Below are 27,716 nucleotides of genomic sequence, written 5' to 3' on the forward strand. Positions count from 1 at the left end.
CTGCGTCCAAGAGTTGATAGATTAAGGCGTCTTGCAGCTTTCCAGAGATAAAGCCCTGGGGGAAGTTTCAGTTATCGAACCGATTGAGATTGTGTATCACAAGAAACAAGTGGAAGCTCCGGTAAATAAAGTTCATCCCATTGTTTTTCACATTCTTTCACCTTTTCCTTGGAAGTATAATGCAACTGTGTCAGTTGGTGGTGAAGAAATACAGGTTCCTAGTTTAGAGATTGCCAATATAGTCGGTCTGAGAAGGATGAACCGTAGTGGTCACGTGTTCGCACCAAAATATGTTCCCAAGGTGGTTCCTGCAACAATTCCTACTCCTCGGGCAGGGGCATCTATTTGTGTTCCTACTATTTCGGCTGGAGCACCTAATGTTTCTATATCGGAAGGTACTTCTGATAATGCAACAGAAATAACAACTTCGAAGGGGAAGGAAGTGGTTAATGAGAAAGAGCATGCTGAGAAGATCATTTCTGCAGAAGAGGGGCAAAAGTTCTTAAAGTTGATAAAATGAAGTGATTTCAAGATTGTCGACCAGCTAGGCCAGACTCCATCAAATATCTCAATCTTGTCACTTTTGCTTAGCTTAGAAGCTTATCAAAAGGCTCTCTTGAAGGTACTCATCATGGCCCATGTGATGCAGGATATCACAGTAGATCAGTTCGATGATGTGGTAGCCAATATTTCTGCGAGCAGGTACTTGGGTTTCAAAGAGGCCGAGTTGACATCCGAAGGGCATAATCACAACAAAGCCTTGCACATTTATGTGAGTTATGCGTACATTTTAATCTCTAGGGTCCTAGTTGAGACTGGATCCTCGCTTAATGTTTTACCCAAAATCACATTAAGTCAATTGTGTTTTGAGGGGTCGGAGATGAGAGCAAATGTTTTGATTGTTTGTGCTTTTGATGGATCTCTGAGGGAGTTCAATGGGAAGTTAATTTTCCGGTTTGTATAGGTCCCCACTAGTTTATCATCACTTTCCAAGTCATGGATATCCACCCTGCCTATAGTTGCCTACTAGGGAGGCCATGGATCCATGCAGTCGACGCCATCACCTCTACTATGCATAATAAACTGAAGTTCTTGTTTAAGGACAAGCTTGTCATCATTTGCAGCGAGGAGGATTATATAATCAGTGAGTTGTCTTCTTTCAGATATGTTGAAACTGAGGAGGGAATAGCTGAGGTCCCAATCCAAGGTTTAGATTTTGAAGAAGTTAGCTCCGAAGATATAAAGGTCCTGATCCAAGGTTTAGATTTTGAAGAAGTTCAGCACTCACAAAGTCATCTTCCAAGAGTGCCAAGAAGACTCTACAGAATGGTCCTCTTCCAGGTTGGGGACAAATTATGAGAGTCTCTGAGAAACATGGTCGTTTTGGTCTCGGTTATCGTCCTATTTCCCGACACTCAGCTATGAGGGGAGGTAAGAAGTTCATCCCGATCAGATTCAGTAGTGCAGGCTACCAATTGGATTCTTCTATAGCAGTAGTAGATGGGGTAAGCTCCAAGCAATGTGCAGTCTCTGGTCTCATTCGCATGTGTCCTCCAGGATTCAAGCTTGATAATTGGACTTCTATTGTGGTTTTCTCGGATAAAATGTAATGCATTTTGTTTTTTCCTTGTCATTTGCCTTCACCCGAGGCATGCAGATAGCTTATAGGGGCCTTCCATGTTTTAATAGTATTATTCAATCAATGAAAAGGTGTTTTTGCACTCAAAATCATGATCCATTTTATTTCTGTTATTTTACTTTTTCACTAAAAATAAATGGCAAAAGTTTCTTTTCTTTTATTTTCCCCATATTTTTCAAAAAACCATATTCTAAAAATAAGCTCATAACATGTAGAGCAAACAATTCCACCGAACGCAACATTGCTGAAGTTCGTTGTAAATCTGGGTTCCCAATTAACCAAGTCGAAGACGACAGTGAGAAAGATTATGAAGTATTGACTGAGCAAGCCATACTTCTTGAGCATGAGGAAAAAGAGATTCAGCTGCACAAAGAATGGTTGAAAGTGATCAATCTGGGTTCCAAAGAGGTCAGAAGAGAGGTCAAGATTAAGGCATCCTTTGTCGAGCATGTACATCATGAGTTGGTAGAGTTACTTCGTGAGTATGTTGACATCTTTGTCTGGTCCTATCAAGATATTCCTGGATTAGATACCAACATTGTTGAACATCGCCTGCCGCTCAAGCCCGAATGTCCTCCGATCAAGCAAAAGCTTCACAAAACTAGACCCGATAGGGCACTGAAGATCAAAGAAGAGGTTAAGAAGCAGTTTGATACTGGTTTCCTAGCTATTTTTAAGTATCCTCGATGGGTTGCCAATACTTATTTGGTTCTGAAGAAGGATGGGAAGGTTCGAATGTGTGTAGAATACCGTGATCTTAACAAAGCAAGCCCGAAGGATGACTCTCATTTCCCTCATACTGATGTTTTGGTAGACAACACAACTTAACACTCAGTCTTTTCTTTCATGGACGGTTTCTCAGGGTATAATCAGATCAAGATGGATACCGATGATATGGAGAAAACAACTTTCATCACACCCTAGGAAACTTACTGCTACAAAGTCATGCCTTTTGGTTTGAAAAACACAGGGGCAACATATTAATGCACTATGATAACTATTTTTCATGACATGATCCACAAGGAGATTGAAATGTATGTAGATGATATGATTACTAAGTCCAAGACTGAAGATGATCACTTGAACCATCTGAGAAAGCTATTTGTCAGACTCTGGAAATTCTAGTTGAGGTTGAATCCTGCTAAGTGCACTTTCGGGGTCCATTCCGGCAAGTTGTTGGAGTTCATAGTGAGTCAGAAAGGTATCGAGGTTGATTGATCAGTCACCATTTATGTTATGTGTTATGTCAATTATTCGGCAAAAATCTAGGTAAATTATAGTACTTTGTTTCTAGTTAGTGGTCTTTTGAGTCAATTTCTTTTACGGATAGTTAATTTAATTGTTTCATAAATTTTAAGTGTTATTTCTATTTTTCGCATTTTACACTTTGGTTGTGTGCCTTTACTGCGTTTCAGGTTCAAACATGTATTTAAGTATGATCGGATGCAGAAACCAAGGAGAAGCGCAAAGAATCAGAAAAATATTCCCATGTTCTAGTAGGTCTGATACGACCACCCGTAGCAGGAAGTTTTGAATCAGATTACACAACCCATCCAAACAGGGGCACACTACGGCCACCCGTAGCACTTGCTGCAGGCCATAGTGGAAGGTCTGGGAAAGAAGCCCAAACTTCACAAAAGACATTGGCCTACTATAACCACCCGTAGCACCCGCTACGGGCCGTATCATGAGGCATGTACATAATCATCATAGGCAGTGGCCTGCTACAGCCACTCCTAGTACCGGCTACGGACCGTAGTAGGCATGCGTGCAAAAAAAACCTATTTTGTCTTTTCTTTTGTCAATCTTAAGTGAAGGGCATTTTGGTCAATTGGAAAATTAATGTTATTGACTTTTGTGGATCTGTTTGAGGAGAGAGGAAGACTTTTCTATTAAAAGGGAGTTTTTCAGACAAGAAATAACACTTTTTGGGAAGCAAAAATCACACGATTCAAAATTAGAGAAATCAAGGTTTTAGGGGAGACGAGATTTTCATGAGCGAAAGCAATTGAAGATCAAATTTCATCTGAATACTTGTAATGTCTACATTTTATCTTTTTATTTCCTTGAATACTATGAGTAGCTAAACCCCCCAATGCTAGGGGGTGTCCCTAATTTGGATTTGTAATGACTTTGAGTTTATATTTGCAATAACAGTATTATTTTTCATAATTAATTTATTCTCTTGATGGGCTTAACGCTTTCTCTTTCTGAGCAATTGAGATTGTTATACGATTATCAATTAGGTTATACCATCCTTGATAATGCTTTCATGAGATTATTCTACAGTAGATATTGAAATTCTGGTATCAGATATGAGATATCGAAGGTAATGTCACGACACTAATATCTAAACAATACAAACAGGATAAAAGATAAAGAACAGTAATGCAAGAGACACAAGCAATTGTTAACCCAGTTTGGTGCAAACTCACCTACGTATGGGGGCTGCCAAGCCAGGAAGGAAATCCACTAAACAGAATTAGTTCAAAGACTCTCAGTAAACAACTTCAAGTTACAGTCTTTTCACCTAATCTCTACCCGTGTAACTTCTACCTAAGAACTCTTAGATATGAGATCATATTCACTCCCTCTCAATCACAGCAGTGATATAAAACAAGAATTACAATGAAAAGAAGACACTCTTCAAAGACACATACTTGATCTTGCTTAAAAGCTTCAATCAAGTAAACACACACTCATGCTTCAAAGCTTAGAGTGGATAAATTACAACTCAAAAATCAGTCCAATTCAATCATCTATGGATGAATGAATGGCTTACAATACACACAACCACACAAGACTAAAACCCTTATTCTCTCTCAATATTTCGTTCGTTATTTCTTGTGTCTAAAACCAGATATTCCATGCCCTATTTATAGAATCGTTTGGCTGGGCTTGGACATCACAAAACCCTAAAACTATTTTCCATTCATATCTTCTCATGACAGCTGATTATATCTTGTTGGAAAATAAGTCAATCTGGTTTTAATTACTGATTGAGGGCGCGTTCAATCATTACATCAATCACACATAGATTAGCATTAAAAATGCAATCACACAATACATAACATTCAGACTGAATGTTCTGTATACAAATGTCACGACATCGGGTCTGACATCTCAGTAAAATCCTGCATATTCACATTTTAAACACCCTGCAGGTACATGTTATCTTATGTCAAGACAACACTTGTGACAACTTATGAACACTCTAGGTTTTACCAAAATTGCTGCCAACACATAGAACCAACAAACTCCCCCTTTGGCAAATTTTGGCTAAAACATACATCAGTCCATTTGTTCACAAGAGTACAAAAAAAAACACATCAGCAGTTTAGCAACAGAAGTAATAAACCACACATTTACTAGCTATAATAGCAACTAGTAAGCATATATTAAACACATTTATATGCTTCTTCTTCTCCCCTCAGTCTGTTCAACACAGACATCTCCTTCAACAACACCTGTAACATACATCTTCTCATCTGACATCTCCTTCAACATCACTTGTACTACACAAAACATCCTTTTCAACATCATAGCTACTATATAGCACATATTAACTGCAACTCTCCTTTAGCTACTTAGCTACTTCTCCCCCTTTTTAGTCAAAATAGACCAAAGAGACCAATGAGACAAAATAAATGTCTATTAGTCAAAGAGAATGTCACATAGAATGTTAAAACATATTATCAGGTGTTACAAAACCACAAACAAACACAACTATATAAGCTTAGATGAAATCCAAAGAGGTATCAAAGAACCCAAAAATTACATCAAGGCATCCAGAACAGCACATCATCATAAAAGGGGGAACAATCTTCACCAAAACTCAGTCAGAGGAGCTAGCATATTCATCAGCTTCAGACCCAAAACTACCACTTGATTTATCTTGAGATTCAGACCTCTCACTAGAGGTGTGGGCTTCTGTTTCCTTGGCTTGTCCAACATTTTCTCTATCACCTTGCTCCAAGCTATTAATCAGAACCTCTAAAGCTTCTTTCCTGGCTTTAGCTACCCTTATCCCAGTCTCCAATTCCTTACAAGTCTCTTTCAGTTCAGCAATCAGACCACCTTGAGAGGCTGGCTTCTTTACAGGAGATGTCATGACAATGTCATTGACATGACTACCTTCAAATAATTTGTAATGAACTGACAAGGGATGTTTTCTTCTACTAGGGATATCACTTGTGCTCAGAATTCCAGGTTGCTGGCTCAGGATTATCCCACAAATTATTGAGGGAAAAGCTATGGGCAGTTTCACTGCATTTGTAGAAGCATGTTTGACAATTTGTTCAAACATGAATCTACCATAATCAAAATTAAGCTTGGTTCCAATAGCAAATATGAGCCTTCCAAGAGCATTTGATATTGTAGAGATGTGATTTGTTGGTACCCAGTTTGCTGACCCTATCTTGTGCAAGATAGCATATTTCATAGTTAATTTTCTAGAAGAGAGATGCTTCTTGCTTTGCCACTCCTTGACCTGTTCAGCAGTTATTTCCCTACATGCCTCATTGTCGGTGGCCTCTAGTTCACCAGCACCTTCCGTTCTTCTTCCTAGAAACTTATTAATCACAGTTGGAGAAAACTTCACACACTTTCCTCTAACAAACACCTTACAAAACTCTTTGTTGTTCTTGTCAGCAATGTCCTCAGGGATGTTCACCACAAATTCTTTAACAAGACCTTCAAAACACTGAGATAACCCACTAACAGTCTTCATTAATCCAGCAGACTTAATCAGGTCCATGACCTCTTTAACCTCCACAACATCCTTTCCCAGTTCTCTTTCCACAACCACTCTCCTTTGGATTACAAATTTCCACTTTGCTGCACCATCTTCAAGATGGAAGGAAATGTTATCCAGGTGTACAACAGCAATCTTTGCAGGGGATTTTCTAATAGTTTACTTTTTGACAGGAGAGATGTCAGGGACATCGTCTTCAACATCTTCCTCTGAATTAGAACTTTCTCTTCTTTACCTCCACTTTACTCCAAGACTTTGAAGGGCCTACAGCAGTAGCCTTCTTACCAGTTTTGGTTGTCATCATCTCAGCCATAGACCTACCCTTTCTGGTCTTCATCCTCTTAGCAACACTTGGCTTCAAGTGATGAAGCAAGCTATCATCTTCATCATCTGAGCTCTCATCTTCCAAGTCAATCACCTTCTTAGCAGAGTCATGCTTCTTGGACTGAGAAGCATCTACAAATTTCTTACAAGGCAAGGTTTTCCCTAAAGAGCATAATCCTTCAGCAGCTATATCTTTTTCAGACCTAGATGACTCATCATCTTTCTCATTGTGAGGTTCAACCTCAGGAGAGGGGTCCCTTCTCGATAGAGGAGTCGAAACTCCCTTTATTGAGTGTCCTTCATTAAGGATCCCCGTGACAAGATGTCTAATGACACAATCAGTATGATGCATGTCACCCTTAGAGCTAGGGTTATCAGAACTGTTACCTTGAGTATGTCCTGCAGTGGAGGATGGACCAGGAGCGTTGCCTGGGATGACTGATAGGGGAATCATTTCCAAAATGTCTTCATTAAGAAAGTCCATATAGGGTGTTCTAGCTTTGTGCGCAGGTTTGGTGTTTTTAGAACCAGAAGATGAAGGATGTTGTGACATCTTGTTGAGCTTATGGAAGGATTTTTGTTGCCCTAGCAGAGAAGGTTGATGAAGTTTGAGGAAGGTGGAAATGTTTGAGCTGAGGTTGAGTGTGAAAATGCTATAGATGGAAGTTCCAATACTAGGTAATGATTTACCATAAATGGGGCACTTTCTTTTAAGTGGGCAGACAATATTTTTATTACCGTTTCCACTCCAAATTAATTGCTATAAATTCTCATAGATACAAATCCCTAATTTCCCTCTTAAACATTCAAATTGATTAGTATCCAAAGCCTTTGTAAATATGTCAGCTAATTGCATTTTAGTAGTAACATGCTCTAGGGCTATGATTTTCTCTTCCACTAGTTCTCTAATAAAGTGATGATGAATATCAATGTGTTTTGTCCTGCTGTGCTGAATAGGATTCTTAGAAATATTTATAGCACTCAGGTTGTCACAGTACAATGTCATGACATCTTGTGTGACATTGTATTCAGTCAGCATCTGTTTCATCCAAACTAGTTGAGAACAACTACTTCCAGCTGCTATGTATTCAGCTTCAGCAGTGGAAAGGGACACACAATTTTGTTTCTTACTAAACCATGATATTAAGTTGTTCCCCAAGAAGAAACATCCTCCTGATATGCTTTTCCTATCATCGGCACTTCCAGCCCAGTCAGCATCATAGTATCCTGTCAGCATAGATCCAGATCCATGAGTATACAACATCCCATAGTCACTGGTGCCATTGACATATTTCAGTATCCTTTTTACTTGGTTTATGTGACTGACTTTTGGTTCAACTTGATATCTAGCACAAAAACCTACAACAAAAGCAATGTCAGGTCTGCTTGCTGTGAGATATAGCAGACTTCCTATCATGCTTCTATAGAGACTTTGATCTACACTAACACCATTTTCATCTTTGGAGACTTTCAGATGTGTAGGAGCAGGTGTCCTTTTATGACTTGCATTCTCCATGCCAAACTTCTTAACAATGTTTCTGGCATATTTGCTTTGAGATAGAAAGATAGAATCTTCCATCTGCTTGACTTGTAGCCCAAGAAAATAGGTCAGCTCTCCAACAAGGCTCATTTCAAATTCAGACTGCATTTGTTTAACAAAATGTTCGACCGTCTAATCTGACATCCCACCAAACACAATATCATCCACATATATTTAGGCCACCATGAGTTTTCCTCCTTCATTCTTAACAAATAGGGTCTTGTCAATGCCTCCCTTCCTGTATCCATTGTTAGTGAGGAACACTGTGAGTCTATCATACCAAGCCCTAGGAGCTTGTTTCAAACCATAGAGGGCTTTCCTCAACTTGTGCACATGCTTTGGAAGATTTGGATCTGTAAATCCTTTAGGTTGTTCAACATATACTTCCTCATTTAAGTAGCCATTCAAGAAGGCACTTTTTACATCCATTTGGAACAGTTTAAACTTCATAATACATGCTACTCTAAGCAATAGTCTAATGGATTCAAGGCGAGCTACAGGGGCAAATGTTTCATCAAAGTCAACTCCTTCAACTTGAGTGTATCCTTGTGCTACTAATCTTGCTTTATTTTTAGTAACCACCCCTTGTTCATCAGATTTATTCTTGTACACCCACTTTGTTCCAATGACATTTATTCCTTCAAGTCTTGGAACCAGTTCCCGTACTTCATTTCTCTTGAATTGGCCTAACTCTTCCTGCATGGCATTGATCCATAATTCATCAGTCAAGGCTTCCTTGACATTCCTAGGCTCAATCTTGGACACAAAACAACCATGTGAGATCACTTCCCTTGATCTAGTTGTGACTCCTTTATTTGGGTCTCCTATAATGAGATCTTTAGGATGATCCTTCTAAATTCTGATAGAGGGTCCCTTATTAATTTTTTCAGCTTCAGGTTCAGCTTGAGTGAGTTCATTCTCATTACTTTTATCTGGGAAATCAGTTGGGGGATCATTTAGGGATGTCTCAACATCGTCTGTGACATCAGTCTGCTGATCATCAACCACAACATTGATAGATTCCATAATTACTTTTGTTCTGGAATTAAAGACTCTAAATTCTTTGTTGTTTGTTGAGTAGCCCAGAAATATTCCTTCATCACTCTTGGGATCCAGCTTCCTTCTTTGTTCACGATCAGTTAATATATAACATTTACTACCAAACACATGGAAGTATTTGACTGTAGGTCTTCTCCCTTTCCAGACTTCATACAAAGTAGTAGGAGTCCCTTTCTTCAAGGTTACTCTGTTGTGAACATAGTAGGTTGTGTTCATAGCTTCAGCCCAGAAGTGGTAGGGCAATTTCTTAGCATGAATCATAGCTCTGGCTGATTCTTAGAGAGTTTTATTTTTCCTTTCTACCACACCATTTTGCTGAGGAGTAATGGGAGATGAGAACTCATGACTAATTCCTTCTGATACACAGAATCCAACAAATTTGTTGTTCTCAAACTCCTTCCCATGATCACTTCTAATTTTGATAACCTGACTTTCTTTTTCTCTTTGAAGTCTTAGACAAAGATCTTTGAAGACTTCAAATACATCATATTTTTCTCTTATAAAATTGACCCAGGTGTATCTGGAGAAGTCATCCACCATAACATAAGCATACTTCTTCCCACCAAGACATTCCACCTGCATAGGTCCCATCAAGTCCATATGGAGAAGTTCCAGCACTCTGGAAGTGGTGTCATGTTTGAGCTTCTGATGTGACATCTTTGTTTGTTTTCCAATCTGACACTCCCCATAAACTCTTCCTTCATCAATCTTCAAGTTTGGAATTCCTCTGACAGCTTCAACAGATATAATCTTCTTCATTCCTTTAAGATGAAGATTACCTAATCGTTGATGCCATATCTTCACTTCTTCTTCTTTGGCTAGAGTACACATTGATGAATAACCAGTTTCTTGAGAACTCCACATATAGTAGTTGTCCTTAGACCTGACTCCTTTCATGATCACTTCATTTTCTTTATTAGTAATCAGACATTCAGTTTTTGTGAAGTTAACAGTTAGACCTTGGTCACATAGTTGACTGATGCTTATTAGGTTTGCAGTCAGTCCCTTAACAAGTAGGACATTGTCAAGGTTAGGGACTCCAGGGAAGTTTATCTTACCAATCCCCTTGATTTCACCCTTTGCTCCATCACCAAAGGTTACATAGCTGGTGGCATGAGGATGAAGGTCAGTTAGCAGGTTTTTGTTTCCAATCATGTGTCTAGAGCACCCACTATCAAAATACCAGTCTTCTTTGGCTGAAACTCTGAAGGAAGTGTGAGCTATCAGGTTTGTAACACCAGTCCTAGGAACCCATTGTTTTCTGTTGACAGGTATGTGATGTTTGGGTCTAGGTTGATGATGAGAAGAACTATGATAACCATACAACTTATAGCATAATGGTTTTATGTGGCCAAATTTTCCACAGTAATGACATCTCGATCTTTGATGTTTCCCTTTCTGTTGTCTTCCTTTATAATGTTGTGACATCTTTGGTTTGCTACCAGTGTGACTGCACTCAGGTATGGATTCATTGAACCCAGTGTCAAACTTGTCTCCATTTGTCCAGTCTGGAGAATTTTTTCTAAGGTGTCGGATCTATTGTTTAGCATTCTGACATACTTTGCCATCTCATCCAGTTTGGAATTCAAGAACACTACTTCAGTCTTTAACTTAGAGATGGTTTCCAAGTGTTTTGCCTTCTCATTCTCTAGTTGTGTTATCACTTTCTTCTAACTTTCAACTTGTTGACACACTTCTTCACTTCTGTGACACAACTTTCTGTAGGTAGTGGCTAACTCATCAAAGGTTACTTCATCATCACTTGAGTCTTCATCAGAACCCAATCTTCCAGTCAAGGCAGTCACAAGATTTGCAGACTCTTCTGTTTCACTTTCATCAGACCAAGTAGCAGCAAGACTTTTCTTCTGTTTCTTGAGGTAGGTTCCACATTCAGCCCTAATGTGTCCATACCCATCACATTCATGACACTGAACTCCTTTTCCTTCTTTAGACTTTTCATCAGATCTTGTTCTTCTTCCAGCATTATTGGACTTACTGATGTCAGATGAGATGTTCTTGACATTAGACTTAGACCTTACATCCATCTTTTTCAGAAGTTTGTTGAACTGTCTTCCCAGTAATGCTATATCATTTGCCAGATCTTCATCAGTATCTTGACCACCTTCTTCCTCTTTCTCTTCAGTGTTTGACATGAAGGCTATGCTTTTGAATTTCTTTTCAGATCTATCACACATTCCCATCTCAAATGTTTGGAGAGATCCAATTAGCTCATCAACTCTCATATTGGAAATGTCTTGAGACTCTTCAATGGTTGTCACTTTCATAGCAAATCTCTTAGGGAGTGACCTGAGTATTTTCCTCACTAGTTTTTCATCTGACATTTTCTCACCCAGGGCTCCTGAGGCATTATAAATTTCAAGGATATTCATATGAAATTCATGAATATTTTCATCTTCTTTCATCCTTAAATTTTCAAACTTGGTAGTGAGCAGCTGCAGTCTAGACATCTTCACTCTAGAGGTGCCTTCATGAGTGGTTTTGAGAATGTTCCAAGCATCTTTATCCACCTCACAATTGTTTACTAATATGAAGATGTTCTTATCTACTCCATTGAATATAGCATTCAATGCTTTAGAGTTCCCAAGGGCTAGATCCTCCACCTCCTTGGTCCATTGTTCCTCAACCTTCTTATCAGTTGTAGCTTCTCCTTCCTTAGTAATAACTGGATGTTCCCAGCCTGTTAAAACAGCCTTCCAAGCCTTATTATCCAAAGATTTTAGGAATGCTACCATTCGAGGTTTCCAGTAGTTATAGTTGGATCCATCCAAAATAGGTGGTATGTGAACAGATCCTCCGTCTCTATCCATAGTACTAGAAAGTAACGTCCCTAGATCTCACCCAGAACCAAAGCAGGATGCCTGCTCTGATACCAATTGAAATTATGGTATCAGATATGAGATGTCGAAGGTAATGTCACGACACTAATATCTAAACAATACAAACAGGATAAAAGATAAAGAACAGTAATGCAAGAGATACAAGCAATTTTTAACCCAGTTCGGTGCAAACTCACCTACGTCTGGGAGCTACCAAGCCAGGAAGGAAATCCACTAAACAGAGTTAGTTCAAAGACTCTCAATAAACAACTTCAAGTTACAGTCTTTTCACCTAATCTCTACCCGTGTAACTTCTACCTAAGAACTCTTAGATATGAGATCCTACTCACTCCCCTTCAATCACAGCAGTGATATAAAACAAGAATTACAATGAAAAGAAGACACTCTTCAAAGACACATACTTGATCTTGCTTAAAAGCTTCAATCAAGTAAACACGCACTCATGCTTCAAAGCTTAGAGTGGATAAATTACAACTTAAAAATCAGTCCAATTCAATCATCTACGGATGAATGAATGGCTTACAATACACACGACCGCACAAGACTAAAACCCTTATTCTCTCTCAATATTTTATTCGTTATTTCTTGTGTCTAAAACCAGATATTCCATGCCCTATTTATAGAATCGTTTGGCTGGGCTTGGACATCACAAAACCCTAAAACTATTTTCCATTCATATCTTCTCATGACAACTGATTATATCTTGTTGGAAAATAAGTCAATCTGGTTTTAATTACTGATTGAGGGCACGTTCAATCATTACATCAATCACACATAGATTAGCATTAAAAATGCAATCACACAATACATAACATTCAGACTAAATGTTCTGTATACAGATGTCATGACATCGGGTCTGACATCTCAGTAAAATTCTGCATATTCACATTTTAAACACCCTGCAGGTACATGTTATCTTATGTCAAGACAACACTTGTGACAACTTGTGAACACTCTAGGTTTTACCAAAATTGCTGCCAATACATAGAACCAACAGATATTACCTAGGACTAGGGATACCCTGTAGAAATCGATTTTTTCTTGATATAATAATGCTTAATTTCATCGGTTAATTTCTATGGACACGTGATTAGGTATGAATGATTAAAGGTTTTCTTACTAAGGCATTAGCGGGAAAACACCTTTAAGAATGGGTATTAATTAATTGATATTTGTTGTTGCAATAGTGACTCAGAGTTGTTACTGGGAGAAATCACACACATTCCCTAGCATATTACTTGTATCTGTCAAAAACCATTCCTTGCACTATTTATTTTATTTGCAATTATTTTTATATCTTCGCATAAAAAATTCCCAACATTAGTTTTTGTTTAATTGAACAACAATAATAACTCAATATTTACAAGTAGTCCTTGAGATCGACATTCGAGGAACTTTCCTCAGTATTACTATAAAGGCAAAATAGTACACTTGTTATTTTTACGATCAAGTTTTTGGCGTCGTTGTCAGGACTGCCATAATATAGAGTTTCAATTTAGTTCAGCTGAACATTTGTTGCTCTGTAACTAAAATTTAATTTTTTAATTTTTATTTTGATCTTTATCAACTAATCTGTTTCTAATTATTTTATGCGAGGTGAGGCCTTAGCTGAATTTTCTTTTAACACAGAAATCGAAAGAACTTTGCGTGTAAGACTCAGACAAGCTAGATTAGCAAGACTGGAATCAGACAAAGAGCAACCTGTCATTCATTCAGATTCAGAGCCAGAAAGAGAGGTCGAAATAATGGGTGAAAATCCACCACCACCAGAAAGACTATTAGGTGACTATGGGATGACAAATGCACCGGGTGATAGGATAACAATTGTGAACCAACCGATGAATGTGCCAAACTTTCAGTTGCATCCGAGCACTATTAATCAACTTGAGAGGAGACCTTTTTCGGGAAAAATCAACGAAGATGAAAATAAGCATTTACGAAGGTTTCTGACTATGAGCACTACTCTAAAGATAGAGGGGCAGACTAAAGAGGCAAAGAAGATACGAATGTTTCCTTTTAACCTATATGAAGATGCAAAAGAATGGTTCTACTCATTACCTGCTAGGAGTATTACCACCTAGGAACAAATGGAAAACGCTTTTCAAAATGAGTATTTTCCAGCTTCAGTTTTCCTCAGGAAAAGATACGACATCATGAACTTCAAACAAAAAGAAGGTGAATCACTTGGTGATTCATACAAAAGATTCAAGAGGTTACTTGTTGCATGCCCGACACACAACTTGGATCAGACAGAGCAAATGCATATGTTTGTTAATGGTCTTCAATTGAAAACAAAACAATTGATTGATACAGCAGTCGGTGGCTCCTCAAACTTTTCAACAACCATAGGTATTAAAAAGATCATTGAGGCAATAACTGCAAATGAGCATTGGGAGTTATATGATAGGTGTTCAAGAAAATATGAAAGAGTTATTGATTTGAAGCTTGAAACAAATAAAATAAGGATAGAAGACATAGTTGTTGCAGAAGCAGGGAAGAAACTAAAAGTCATGAATATTAGTGCATAACAGGTAGCTCAAATTCAGCCAGAAGTGGTAAGTCTACTCAGAATTATGAGAATAAATAGGTGGAAAAGGATGAGTTGCTAGAAGTGGATTTAGAAATAAGAGATCATGAGAAAAAACAGGAAGAGGTTGTTGTATTACCAATTATGAAGGAAGATAAGCAGAAAGACCCTAAACCAACCATCAGACTCCCATATCCTCAAAGGACAAAGAAGAAGAAGAAGAATGAGAAAATTTTCGAGAAATTCTTGGAGATATTCAAGAATTTTGAGATTAACATTCCTTTCGCTGAGGCCATGGAGCAAATTCCCTTATACGCCAAATTTATGAAAGACATCGTCTCAAAGAAACGTCCCACCAACACTGAGCGTGTTCTTTTAACTGATACATGTAGTGCTATTTTGCAAGGGATGAAGATACCAGTGGAGAAGAAGGACAGAGGATCAGTTACTATTCCTTGCACTATAGGAAATAGAACTTTCAAAAAAGCACTTATTGATTTGGGAGCTAGTGTCAGTTTGATGCCTTTTTCTATTTACAAAAAATTGGGTATTAGCACGGTTCAAGACACTAGGATGACACTACAGTTTGTCGATCACTTAGTTAAGCGGCCTTATGGAGTGGTGGAAGATGTTCTGGTGAAGATAGACAAATTTTTCTTCCCGATAGACTTTGTGGTTCTTGAAATGCCTGAAGATGAAGAGATTCCTCTCATTTTAGGCAGACCATTTCTAGAGACGGGAAGATGTATGATAGACATAGAAGAAGAAACGATGACTCTAAAAGTCTATGATGAAGAATTGAAGATTGATGTCCAAAACACTATGAAATACAAAGATGATGTTGGTACCAGTCATACTATAGAGGTAATATATCAAGTGATTGCTCAGGGAAGTCCAGTGAAGACACCACAGTTACCGTTGTAATGGGTCTTGAGCCTGTCAATTTTCAAAAATGATGAAGAGAAAGATGAGACAGAATCTGAAGTACTAGCCCTGATGGAAGCACAACCTCAGTGGATTAGATCCAAACCACGCCGGTGGGGATATTTAAGACAACCACAATCAGGAGAAGAAAAGCAAGAAATCAAGAAGGGTACAGAGTTGAAACAACTACCAGAGCATCTCAAATATGTTTTTCTTGACACTAAAGAGAAATGCCCAGCTATCATAAATTCTAGTATCAAAAAGTTCCAAGAAGAAAATACTTTTGATACTTGTATCGAATTATTTATTAATAATAAAAGGCTTTTTCTTTATTATGTTTGTTTAATAAAGTCCCTAGAATAGCTAGTCCGTTTAATGTATCAAGTGTGACTTAATCATGAGATCCCATTAAACAGAAGGACATTATTCTTAAATTATTCGTAGTCGAGCTTTGTTGTGAAGTGGGATAACATTAAATGATTAAGACTATTATGTATATAGACTGATGATCACATCTAATGGATCATGGATAAGGAGTTATCAATTCTTAAACATAAGTATGAATATTAGGAGTAATATTTATACTGGATTGAGCCGCTATGAGAATAGTACATAGAATGTTATGCAAAGTGTCATAAGTTATTCTCATGGTGATAGTGGTGTATATCACCCTTCGACCTAAAACCACTATGGACCCTAGATGTAGAGTCGAGTGCTTTATTGTTGATCAAACATTGTTTGTAACTGGATGACCATAAAGATAGTTGATGGGTACTCCACGAAGCATGCTGAGGGACATGAGTGACCTAGATGGAATGTGCCCATCCTATGTAACAGAATAAATGTCTAAGGGTCCAATATTGAACTGGACAAGGATGACACAATCTATGTCTTGTGTTCAATATAGGCATAAGGGAAAAAGGGTAATTGTACACACAAGTATTATCAGAAAAAGGATTTGTCATATCACATGTCATTTTCGTGTCTTGGGTAGCAGTGATGTGTTGCTAGATATCGCTTACTATTTATTATATTAAATACGTGATTTAATATAATTGCCAATGTCACGAAAACCTACAGGGTCATACACAAAAGGAAAGATTGATGAGAGATAAAGTAAATAAGGAACACCATAAGGTACGATGTACTTAAGTGAATTATAGAACATCGTAAGGTACGGTGCACTTAAGTAGAATATGAAATATGGTAAGATACCACGCGCTTAAGTGATTTTTGGTATATCATAAGATATGGGCCACATACACTTAAGTGGGTTTTTTAGCTTGCAGACCACACAAGTAGTTCTATAAATAGAACCCTTGTACATAAGCATTTTAGTAGATGAAATTTTCGTTTCTCTCTCTCTCTCTCTCTCTCTCTCTCTCTCTCAGCCTTCATTCGTAGCAGCTAGCACTGAGACCGAAGGAATCCGTTCGTATGTACTGAGTAGAGGCGTTGTCACCATTCAACGCTCGTGATCACTCCTTAGATTTGCATCAAAGGTTTCAATCGCCATAAGAGGTAACTTTTTTTATCACTGATCATACCCATTCGTAAGGATCACTAAAGGAGAACTTTTAATTTCCGCTGCATTTTGGAATACAATTTTTCTTCAGTGGTATCAGAGCCACTTACGAAACCATGCATTTGATAGCTATTTATTTTCTGTATTTTCTGTATTAACACGATTAAAAGACAGAATAAATTAAATAATAAATGAGTAATTAAATTTGGCATCATGTGTGTATGATTTGGATGATTGATGTTGACTATGCTTTAGAGTCCGACGTTAGTATCGTGAAGCAGCGATACATCGATCGTCCATAGGTTACACAAATGAGATCGATCAATTTATATATATGATATAAGTAATTCTTATGCAAAGTATGGTATATATGATATATTGTTTCTATTTCGTTCATTCAAACACTTAATGATTGTTTTCCTTTGAGCGATCAATGGTCATTTGCTTTGGAATCTGACATTAGTATGGTGAAGCAATGGTGTGTTGATCAATCATACTGAATTAACAATCGAGGTGTGTTTGACAGTATGAAACTATTGCATTAAGATTCATGACGGTACAAGGGTTATGCTGCCAAAGAGTTATGCGATTAGGGTTGTGACTGCACAAGAGTTGTGCTTTAAAGTATCAAGTGCTGATGCGAAAAACGATGTCAGTTTCAAATGAATTGTTCATTAAAATTTTGCGCTGGGGCGGAACCCCTAGCTAACTCTTCATAGTGTGATCAATCGCCAAAATTTAATTTGGTTTATTTAATTAATAGAATTTAAATTAATAATGATAATGTGTTTATTATTATTGTCTCGTGGTGATCAGTTATGACCTTAGTTTTCCTTTATTTTGTTTTTGGGATTTTAAAATACGGTCTGCGTATCATGCATCTCTTTTAATCTCTTAATGTAACTTTTTTTCTCATCTCACTCCCTCGTATGTAAAATGAGTTTCTTTTATGTAATGTAATGTTATGAAGAAAGAGAAGAATACAATATCAAAGGAGGACAACCTTGAAGATCTTGCTTGGAGAAGCTTAGATCGTTATTAGGTTAGCTTAGGTTCTCTCATTGGCTTGGGAGAACAATTGCGCTAGGGGCCATAACTGTTTCATTTTGTATGTATGTTGATGCATGTGAATGTGTGGTGATGCATGTGAGAGACGATTTATATGATAAATAAGTCGGTGAGATCAAAATAATTGCAAATTCCCTCAAATTAAATATTAAGTTTATGCTTTCCAGGTTTTAGCACTCATCAAGACTAGTATTGAATAATGTAGGTTTCGCCTATGCGGGGTGCATGTTCTATATTAGTAAGGTGCGATGGAATAATTGTAATATACAATTGCTAAAATAATGGGTCAAACTTAATTAAACAAATTATAATAAGATTATATACGTTTAGAAGCAAGAGTTGGAAATTATCCATATGATGGATTGGAATAAGGAGTTATTCACCAAACTAAAATATTCGAGAGTTGTATTAGATAAAATTGGAAGAAGTTCCTACCTAAATAACCTAGTTTTGTGTAATCCTCCTATGCGGACTTAAAACAAAGTGAAATGTGGATCTCGACCCACTAGAAAATCTTCCAACGCGGTTTTCCAAATCAAATGGTGAGGGTCATTTGTTTTGAGTAAAATAGTGGGAGCATATTCAATTAAAGGCCTAATTAAATATGTTATTTCAATGATACTTATATTTTCATATTTTTCATGTAGATTACCATGACAACAAACACCTCTAACAACATTTTGCGATCAATCCTTGATAAGGAAAAATTGTTTGGGACGAATTTTTTGGATTGGCACCAAAATCTGAGGATTATCCTCAAGCATGATAAAAAGATGTATGTCTTGGAGACACCTGTTCTTGAAGAGGAACCTCCTAGTTCTTCACCTAAGGTAGAAAGAGATGCATATAAGAAGCATGTTTATGATGCCAATGAAGTTGCTTGCCTCATGCTAGATACCATGAACTCGGAGTTGCAAAAGCAACATGAGAACATGGCAACGCTCGATATGATTTGACACATGAAGATGCTCTATCAAGAGTAGGCAAGGCATGAAAGGTTTGAAGTTTCAAAAGCCCTTTTTCAAGGCAAGTTAGCTGAGGGAGCCCCTGTAGGTCCCCATGTGCTCAATATGATTGGGTATGTGGAGAACCTTGAGAGGTTGGGTTTTCTCCTCGGAAAGGAACTTGCGACTAATTTGATCTTGCAATCGTTGCTAGATAGCTTCAGTCAATTTGTCCTTAATTTCAACATGAATGATATGGACAAAACTCCTCCTGAACTGCTAGGCATGTTAAGAACTGTTGAGCAGAATCTGAAGTCAAAAGGGAAGTCCATTTTGATGATCGGAAATAGAAAGAGACAGAACAAAAGGCCCACCAAACAGGGTGGTAAAAGGAAAGGCAAGGAAGTTGCCAAACCCAAACCCATTGTTCCTGCTTTGAAGCCTAGTGGAGGCATAGCAAAGGATGGCACTTGCTTCCATTGTGGTAAGACCGAACACTGGAAGAGAAACTGCCCAAAGTACCTGGAAGATAAGAAGAGTGGAGTAGAGACTTCAACTTTAGGTATTTTTGTTATTGAAATTAATCTATCTACTTATGCATCATGGGTATTAAATACTGGATGCGGTTCTCACATTTGTACCAATGTGCAGGGGCTAAAAAGGAGTAGATATTTGACAAAAGGTGAAGTTGACCTACGAGTTGGCAATGGAGCAAAGGTTGCTACTTTAGCCGTAGGAACTTATGTATTGACTTTACCTAGTGGTTTAATAATTCAGTTAAAGAACTGTTATTTTGTACCTGCAATTAACAGGAATATTATTTTCGTTTCTTGTTTGGACAAGTTTGGTTTTTCATTCATAATAAAGAATAATTTTTGCTCCATTTATTTGAATGATATATTCTATGCTACTGCACAAATGAACAATGGACTATATGTCATTGATCTTGAAATGTGTATTTATAACATAAATACTAAAAGGATGAAGCCTAATGAGTTAAATCCAACTTACCTTTGGCATTGTCGATTAGGCCACATAAATGAGAAATGCATTTCCAAACTCCATAAAGATGGACTCTTGGACTCTTTTAATTATGAATCATATGAGACATACAGATCTTGTTTAATTAGAAAGATACAAAGTCTCCATTCACAGGAAAAGGTGAAAGAGCTAATGATCTTTTGACCCTCATACATATTGATGTATATGGACCACTGAACATACCAGCCAGAGGAGGTTTTTAGTACTTCATCATATTTACTAATAATTTCAGTAGATATGGCTATGTGTATTTAATGAAACACAAATCAGAATCCTTTGAAAAGTTCAATGAATTCAAGAATGAAGTACAAAACCAACTAGGTAAGAATATTAAAACTCTTCGATCAGATCGAGGTGGTGAATATTTAAGCCTAGAGTTTGATGACCATCTGAAATAGTGTGGGATTCTATCCAAACTTACTCCTTTTGTAACACCCCATTGGAATGGTGTATCTGAGAGAAGAAATTGAACCTTGTTAGACATGGTCTGATCCATGATGAGTCACATCGATCTTCCAAACTCCTTTTGGGGACATGCATTATTGACAGCATCTTACACACTTAATCGTGTTCCATCCAAAAAGGTTGAGAAAACACAATATGAGATATGGAATGGTAAGAAACCACATATGTCTTACATGAATATTTGGGGTTGCGAAGTTTATGTGAAGCGAAAAATTTCAACAAAGCTTGAGCCCAAATCTGAAAAATGCTTATTTGTGGGGTATCCTAAAGAAACAAGAGGGTATTACTTCTACAATCCTTCTGAGGGAAAAGTGTTTGTCGCTCGAACTGGAGTCTTCCTAGAAAAGGATTTTATTTCCAAAGGATTTAGTGGTAGGAAATTAGAGCTTGAAGAAATTTAAGAATCACAAAGCATTGATACACCTATGGAGGAATTAGAGTAAGAAACACAAGTAGTTGTGGAAGAGAAACCTGCTCAAGTAGAACAAGACCAGCATAGGCCAAGCAGGATACGTCACGTACCTGAGAGATATGGATATCTCATAACTAATCAAGGTGATGTATTACTCATGGATCAAGATGAGCATGTGACCTACCAAGAGGCCATAATTGGTCTCGAGTTTGAGAAGTGGCTAGAAGCCATGAAATCTGAAATAGATTCCATGTACACAAACCAGGTTTAGACCTTGGTAGAGCCTCTTGTAGGAGTTAACCCTATAGGATGCAAGTGGGTCTTCAAAAAGAAGACTAACATGGATGGTAAGGTATATACCTATAAGGCAAGACTGGTTGCAAAAGGGTATAAACAAATTCATGGGGTTGATGTAATATCTCATATTCCCTTAAATGCTCAATTAGTTGTCAGTTGAGACCAATTGAGTTCCTATGTACTCTATCTATTATCATTTGTAACAATTGGAACTCCTATGTGCTCTAAATGTTGTCAATTGGGACCAATAGAGTAACCAGTGAACTCTGAAGAGATTAATTATTAATAAAGACACAAACCAATATTAATAAGTACAAGAGAGGACATTTTTGGTAACATTAATAATTGGTCAATTGGTACTGGAAGATGAAATATCAATTGAGATATTTTATGTTACTATGTAATATTATAATATATATATATATATATATATATACATATATATATATATATATATATATATATATATATATATATATATATATATATATATATATATTATATGTTATATATAATTGCGTGGTGGTAAGAGAAAGAGAAAGGAAAGGATAAGAAGAAGTAGGTAAGAGAGAAAGAGAGATATCAGAAAAAGAAAAGAAAGAAAGAGGAAAAGAGAAAGAGGAAGAAGAGAAGAAGAGGAAGGAAGGAAGAAGATGGAAAATCTCATGAAGATCATGTTCATCACCACCATCATCTCATCTTCATCATCATCATCACCAACTTCACATCTGTTTCTCCATCTTCATCTCCTAGGTGAGTTCTAGTTAGAAACTCTAGGTTTCTAAAAAAGTTAGGGTTGTAGAATGTTAGATAAATCATGATAATCCATGCTATATAATGAATATGTTCTTGCTCTTGTTGACTTCCATGAACATGTGCTTTGTTGTGTTTTATATTGGTTATGATAACATGATTTGTTATGTTTGTGGTGGAATAATTGGTTGTGATTATGACCTTTAAGATCCTTATGATATTGAGCTTGAAATCCTTGATTTATATGTGTATGAGAACATTTAATATGATGGGTTGTTGTTGGAAGAAGTAGTGGTAATTTGTAGAAATGGTAGAACAGAGGAAAATGGTGTCTGGGAAGTGAAATGAGAAAATGTGAGTGGATCAATCGATTGGCCTCTGTCAACCAATCGATTGACAGTCTTTGGTTTAGTAGAAAAATGGAACTTTCACAGGACCAATCGATTGACACTGCATGTCAATCGATTGCACCTACTTGTTGTATATGAACAGTGGAAATTTTCAGCAGGATCAATCGATTGACACTCAGCAAATTTTGAAAAACAGAAATGTGAGTGGAACCAATCGATTGGGCTTCCCCAACCAATCGATTGACTCAAGTTAAAAACCTCAAAATCCATTTCTTAAGTGTTTCTAAATGCATTCTTCCATCCATTAATCAATTGTGATGCCATGTTTATGTTGAATACATGTTAATGGTGAAAATTACATGATGAATCTAGTGAGTTAAGCTAGGATTGAAATTAGGTCATGAGTGAGGTTTATAATCTAGATAACGTGAGAATACGGTATTCATTCGTGCGACGCTTATGTGGAGGTCGTGGACGAATTGTTTCCATGATTGAGAATGAGACGCATTGTATGGAACATGTCATGTTATTGTTGTGTATTGTGGTGAATGAAGTCACCTATGATTGATGAATTTTGTTATGGTTCGTGGAACCGATGATTATGGAACCAATCATGTATTCAGAATGTGTGTTTTCTGTGGTGGTACACATCTCTATTGGTATGCTTATATGAGTAAGAATTGGGATGTGGGACCAATGATTCGGGCCTCAATTGGGTTTGAGCCCCAACCATGGAGGACATGGGGGAAAGGTGGACACCTAGGTGGGTTAGAGTCCCATACGGTGAAAGATACCCTAGGTGGGTTAGAGTCCCATACGGGTGACGGTCGCTTGAACTGGGGATTAAGCCTCATAGAGGACCTGATATCCACCGCGAAATTCGAATCATACGAGCATGCATGAACCGGGCCTGGCTTAGACGTATGTCCGTTCGGGAATTGATGTTTCGTGATCTGAATAATGATCGTGGTTGAGTTATGAGAACTCAGATGCATGTTGCCATACAATTGCGAGATAGGTTCCCCATCGCTCAAGTCTTTGTTCTCTTGTTGAATTGAGTTGGATACGAGTTGAATATTGATTAGAAAACCCTGTAGAGCCGAGTGGACCCATAGGATATGAGAACTCACTGAGATTATTATCTCATCCCACTATTGTTGTTATTTTTCAGGTAATTCTTGCAGGTTGAATCTAAGAGAAGTTGTTATGGATGTTTCAAGGGATGTTGTTTATCATGATCTTCCGCTGTAGAGTTGTGTGCAATGAAGATATTGCACATAGTTCTTAGATTTTTATTGTTTAGGCATTATTGTATAACATGTCCCATTGATGCTTTTAGTTTGGAAATATGTATATATTTATGCCATTAGGCACTTATGTTGGATCAGTACCAATTATTAACCCTTGTATGATATTATTCTAGATATATATTATACGGGTTGTTACAGTTGGTATCAGAGCAGGTCGATTCTCGACCTAGCCTTGAAACATCATAAGTAAATCTATTCCTGCCTCATATGTGTGTTTAGCCAGCATGATTCTTAATATCACTGTATGTAGTATTGGGCCTGATCAACCTAATGTTATGTGCATGGTAGGTAGGATCATGGTTGAGCGACCACGAGGACTCCGAAGTGTGGGTTGAACTTGTGCTTTAAGGATAGGCTCAAGAAAAGAGTTATAAAGTAAGGAGATTTGGATAGCCCAGTTGTAAGTTTCAGTAGGAATTGTGATTTGAGTATTATGGAATTGAAGAGTAGGGTATCGTTCAAACGATTCTGCAGTGTTAACGGAGTTGAGAAGTTGAGGATCTCTATTGGATAAATTGCCAGAGGTTTGGGAAAGGTGTGAATTGCTAGTGGAGTAAGATATACTCACTGATATAGAATAAGTATTGTGAGTAATTCTGTATGGTAAAGGCGAAAGGATGGTTATGTTACGCATATGTCATAAGGTCTGGAAGTGAGGTAGTGTATCAGTGTTTCAGTTTCTAAGGCCACTAAAATATTTTGGAAGGACGAGAGTACTTAATGGAATATATATTTGGAATGGTACCTTACAAGTGGTTAACGACTTGAGGGATAAGGACGTTTAATTTTGTTGGGAGCCTAAGGTAGTGGTGAAGTCTAAGGAGAGACTCGAGGACATGGTTGCCTATTCCAAGTGAAACATGTATGGACCAAATGGAGGTTAGAAGATAAACCAAGTATGTTCAGTCTTAGAAGGGAGATCGGATTTGGGATAGCTCATCAGCGGTTCAGTGTTAGTAAGAGACCATTATGGAATGTTGAGTTACCTAAGGATCAATTATAAGGGTTTGTGTTGGAGAGAGAGAGAGAACACACATTATATAGTAATGGAAGCTCCGGTGAGTTTTGGTTGTAGGAGATTTGGTTGAGGAGAAGAGGAAGTAAGTTGGATTTAAGGAATTCTAGTAGAATGGTTTTGTAATTGGAATCGGGAGAATTACCATAGGAAGATAAGTGAACACAGAGTGTGGAAGCAGTGTGAATGTTACAATACAACCGTTGTAATAGGGTTCATTTTAGATAAAGGTACAATGGGACCATTAAGATTCATTAAGACGAAGTTATGGGCGTGTAGTTGATGATTGTTCGCATCGAGGATTTCTAGAGTATGTAGTGGAATGGAGAAATTTAAACCTTGGTATTAAGAGAAGTATGTGATAGCAGCATTATGGTTACAAGTAAGTGTAATGGATTTCTTGTCTTGAGATGGATGTAAAGTAACATACATTTTATGGAGTGGTGAGTCTTGTATTCTAATAAGTTGAGTTGATGATAGACAAGCCAAGCTGGAGCATATAGACTAAGTGTAGGATGTTGAATGTGTTATGTTGTAAGAGCTTATTGGGAGACAATGAGGATTGTCCGTAGCAAGTCATCTAGACATGTAACCCTGGTATGATGAAGTGTGTAATAGGTATTGGGTTAGAAGAAAAAATTCCAATCATAAGTGTGTGGTGATGATAAGGTTCATCTTAAGTGCATTTTATTGAATTGCAAGAGTAATAGTGGCTTATTGGAAGTCTGGTTATTATTTATCTTTTTGAGGAGTAGTTGGTGGGTTGATCGCGGAGTATAAACGTTCACACCGTGTTGGAGCTAAGGGTGTCTTAAATGTCATAAGTGTACCGTTGTGGGTGTACAAATTGAGGATGGAGTTACAAGTCACCACAAGTCAGATTGGTAGTTTTGAAATTGGGATTTCTGAAGGTGTAGTGCGTAGTTGGTCATTTGTAGAGATATCATGGAAGTCAGACGTGTGGGGAAACCAACCTGGTGAACCATGCTTAATTTAAGTAAGTTTGGGAAGTACCACTATTAAGATTATGAATAACTATAAGGAACAGATCTGAAAGAGACCTACTAAGTGGTGATCTGGAAGGGATTAGTTCAGTATATTGTATGCATTAGTAAGGTGTAAATTGGTTAGTCGGAATATGGCATTCAATAATTTCTTGGATTCATGGCTTCGGATGAAGACCTCCATGAGAGTAGTATTTTTGTATACAATGATGCTCTAGACTATTGGAAGGATTTGTAAAGTTTTACTTCCAAGATGGAACGAGAATTAGATTCTTGAAGTTAAACATGTAACTCAGGCTGTATATTAGTAAGAGCATAAGCTAAGATTAAGGAAGATGGGACAGGACGATTGAGAGGAATGATTTTGGATAGGAAGTGCAATGTTATCTCTAGATATGTGTGAGATATTGTGTGTGACTCTATGAGGTGTATCGACACTCATAGTTACACTCTGGATTGCTTAAGTTCCTTAGAAGTGGTGTCTCGTTGATGATTTAAAGTTCCTTGATGGTGTTATGTTGTTTTGGTCGAGATCATGTGTCGAGAGAAATCTTGAATGAATCAAAGTCCTACAAGAGGATCTGATATAGAATATAGTAACCAGAACCGGATATTGTCAAACTAATTCGGTTTAGCTGCATCGAACAAATGATGAATTTGGATGTTCTACGTTTTTATGGTTGTAGTAATGTAACTCTTGGATACCTATCTTCTGAAGAGTGTTGGTCTTATTCTAAACTTTGTGAGTCATCAAGGAAGTTATTCTACTAATGGGAGTCGGCAAGGTTCTAGTACCATTTTGGACAGTAGGCACTCTGGAGGGTAAGTGTGTTTCTTTGTAGATTGTTAGCTAAACAGTAGTGCCTAGGAATCCCAGGTGTTCCACTATTGGAATCAGAGTAGCACAATGGAAGGTGGTGGAAGAAAGAGCTCAATCAAGTCTATGGGGATCAGGGGGATAGTTACTCATAAGAATGGGAGTAAGACAATCTCGAGCTAATGGTGCTATCTTATTGGAGTAGTACGAGAGAAGGGAAACAATTGGAGTAGAGGCTTGCAGCATGTAGCATTAGGTCAAGTGAAGTTTGTAAGATTACTGATAGATGGATTACAAGTTTGTCAAACTTTTTGAAGGAATAATAAGGAAAGAGTAGTCAATATTGTTGTGGTCAAGGAATCAATAAGTTTTCTTATGAAGAATTAATGAGCATTGATTAACCAAATCAAGATAAGATGTCGTAATTATGTTTTGTGTAACTTGGTGCAAGGAATGGAAGTCGTGGTTTCTGAGAAGAAAGTGACCAACTGATGTTGAGCGGTATATCAGAGGAAAATTAAGTGGAAGCAAGTTTAAATGTTAATCCAATATCAAAATAAGATTGTGATGGAAATCAAGAAGTTTCCAGAGTTCATGAAAAAGGGGAAACTTGTCAGCAAGGACAAGTTAGAAGAATGAGTATGTCAGAGGCTTGAAATCGACGAGAAGTCAAGTGTTGGTCTAAGACGTTAATACAAGGTTAGTTTGTTTGTTGAGTGAAGGAAATTCGGGGGAGAATTTCAATTTAAGGGGGGGAGAAAGTAATATCCAATATTCCCTTAAATGCTCAATTAGTTGTCAGTTGAGACCAAATGAGTTCCTACGTACTCTATCTATTATCATTTGTAACAATTGGAGCTCCTATGTGCTCTAAATGTTGTCAATTGGGACCAATAGAGTAACCAGTGAACTCTGAAGAGATTAATTATTAATAAAGAGACAGACCAATATTAATAAGTACAAGAGAGGACATTTTTGGTAACATTAATAATTGGTCAATTGGTACTGGAAGATGAAATATCAATTGAGATATTTTATGTTACTACATAATATTATAATATATATATATATATTATATGTTATATATAATT

General features: G+C 37.4%; 1 protein-coding gene across 1 annotated transcript; it reads left to right on the forward strand.

The window, feature by feature from the left end:
• Window positions 1–14,844: 14,844 nt before the first annotated feature.
• On the forward strand, window positions 14,845–15,624 carry LOC127080077 (uncharacterized). The gene has a single exon (XM_051020406.1). It carries the CDS (start codon window positions 14,845–14,847, stop codon window positions 15,622–15,624), a length of 780 nt encoding a protein of 259 aa, XP_050876363.1.
• Window positions 15,625–27,716: the final 12,092 nt, after the last annotated feature.

Source organism: Lathyrus oleraceus, chromosome 5 (genome assembly GCF_024323335.1).
Source record: "Lathyrus oleraceus cultivar Zhongwan6 chromosome 5, CAAS_Psat_ZW6_1.0, whole genome shotgun sequence".
NCBI classification, from domain to species: Eukaryota; Viridiplantae; Streptophyta; class Magnoliopsida; order Fabales; family Fabaceae; genus Lathyrus; species Lathyrus oleraceus.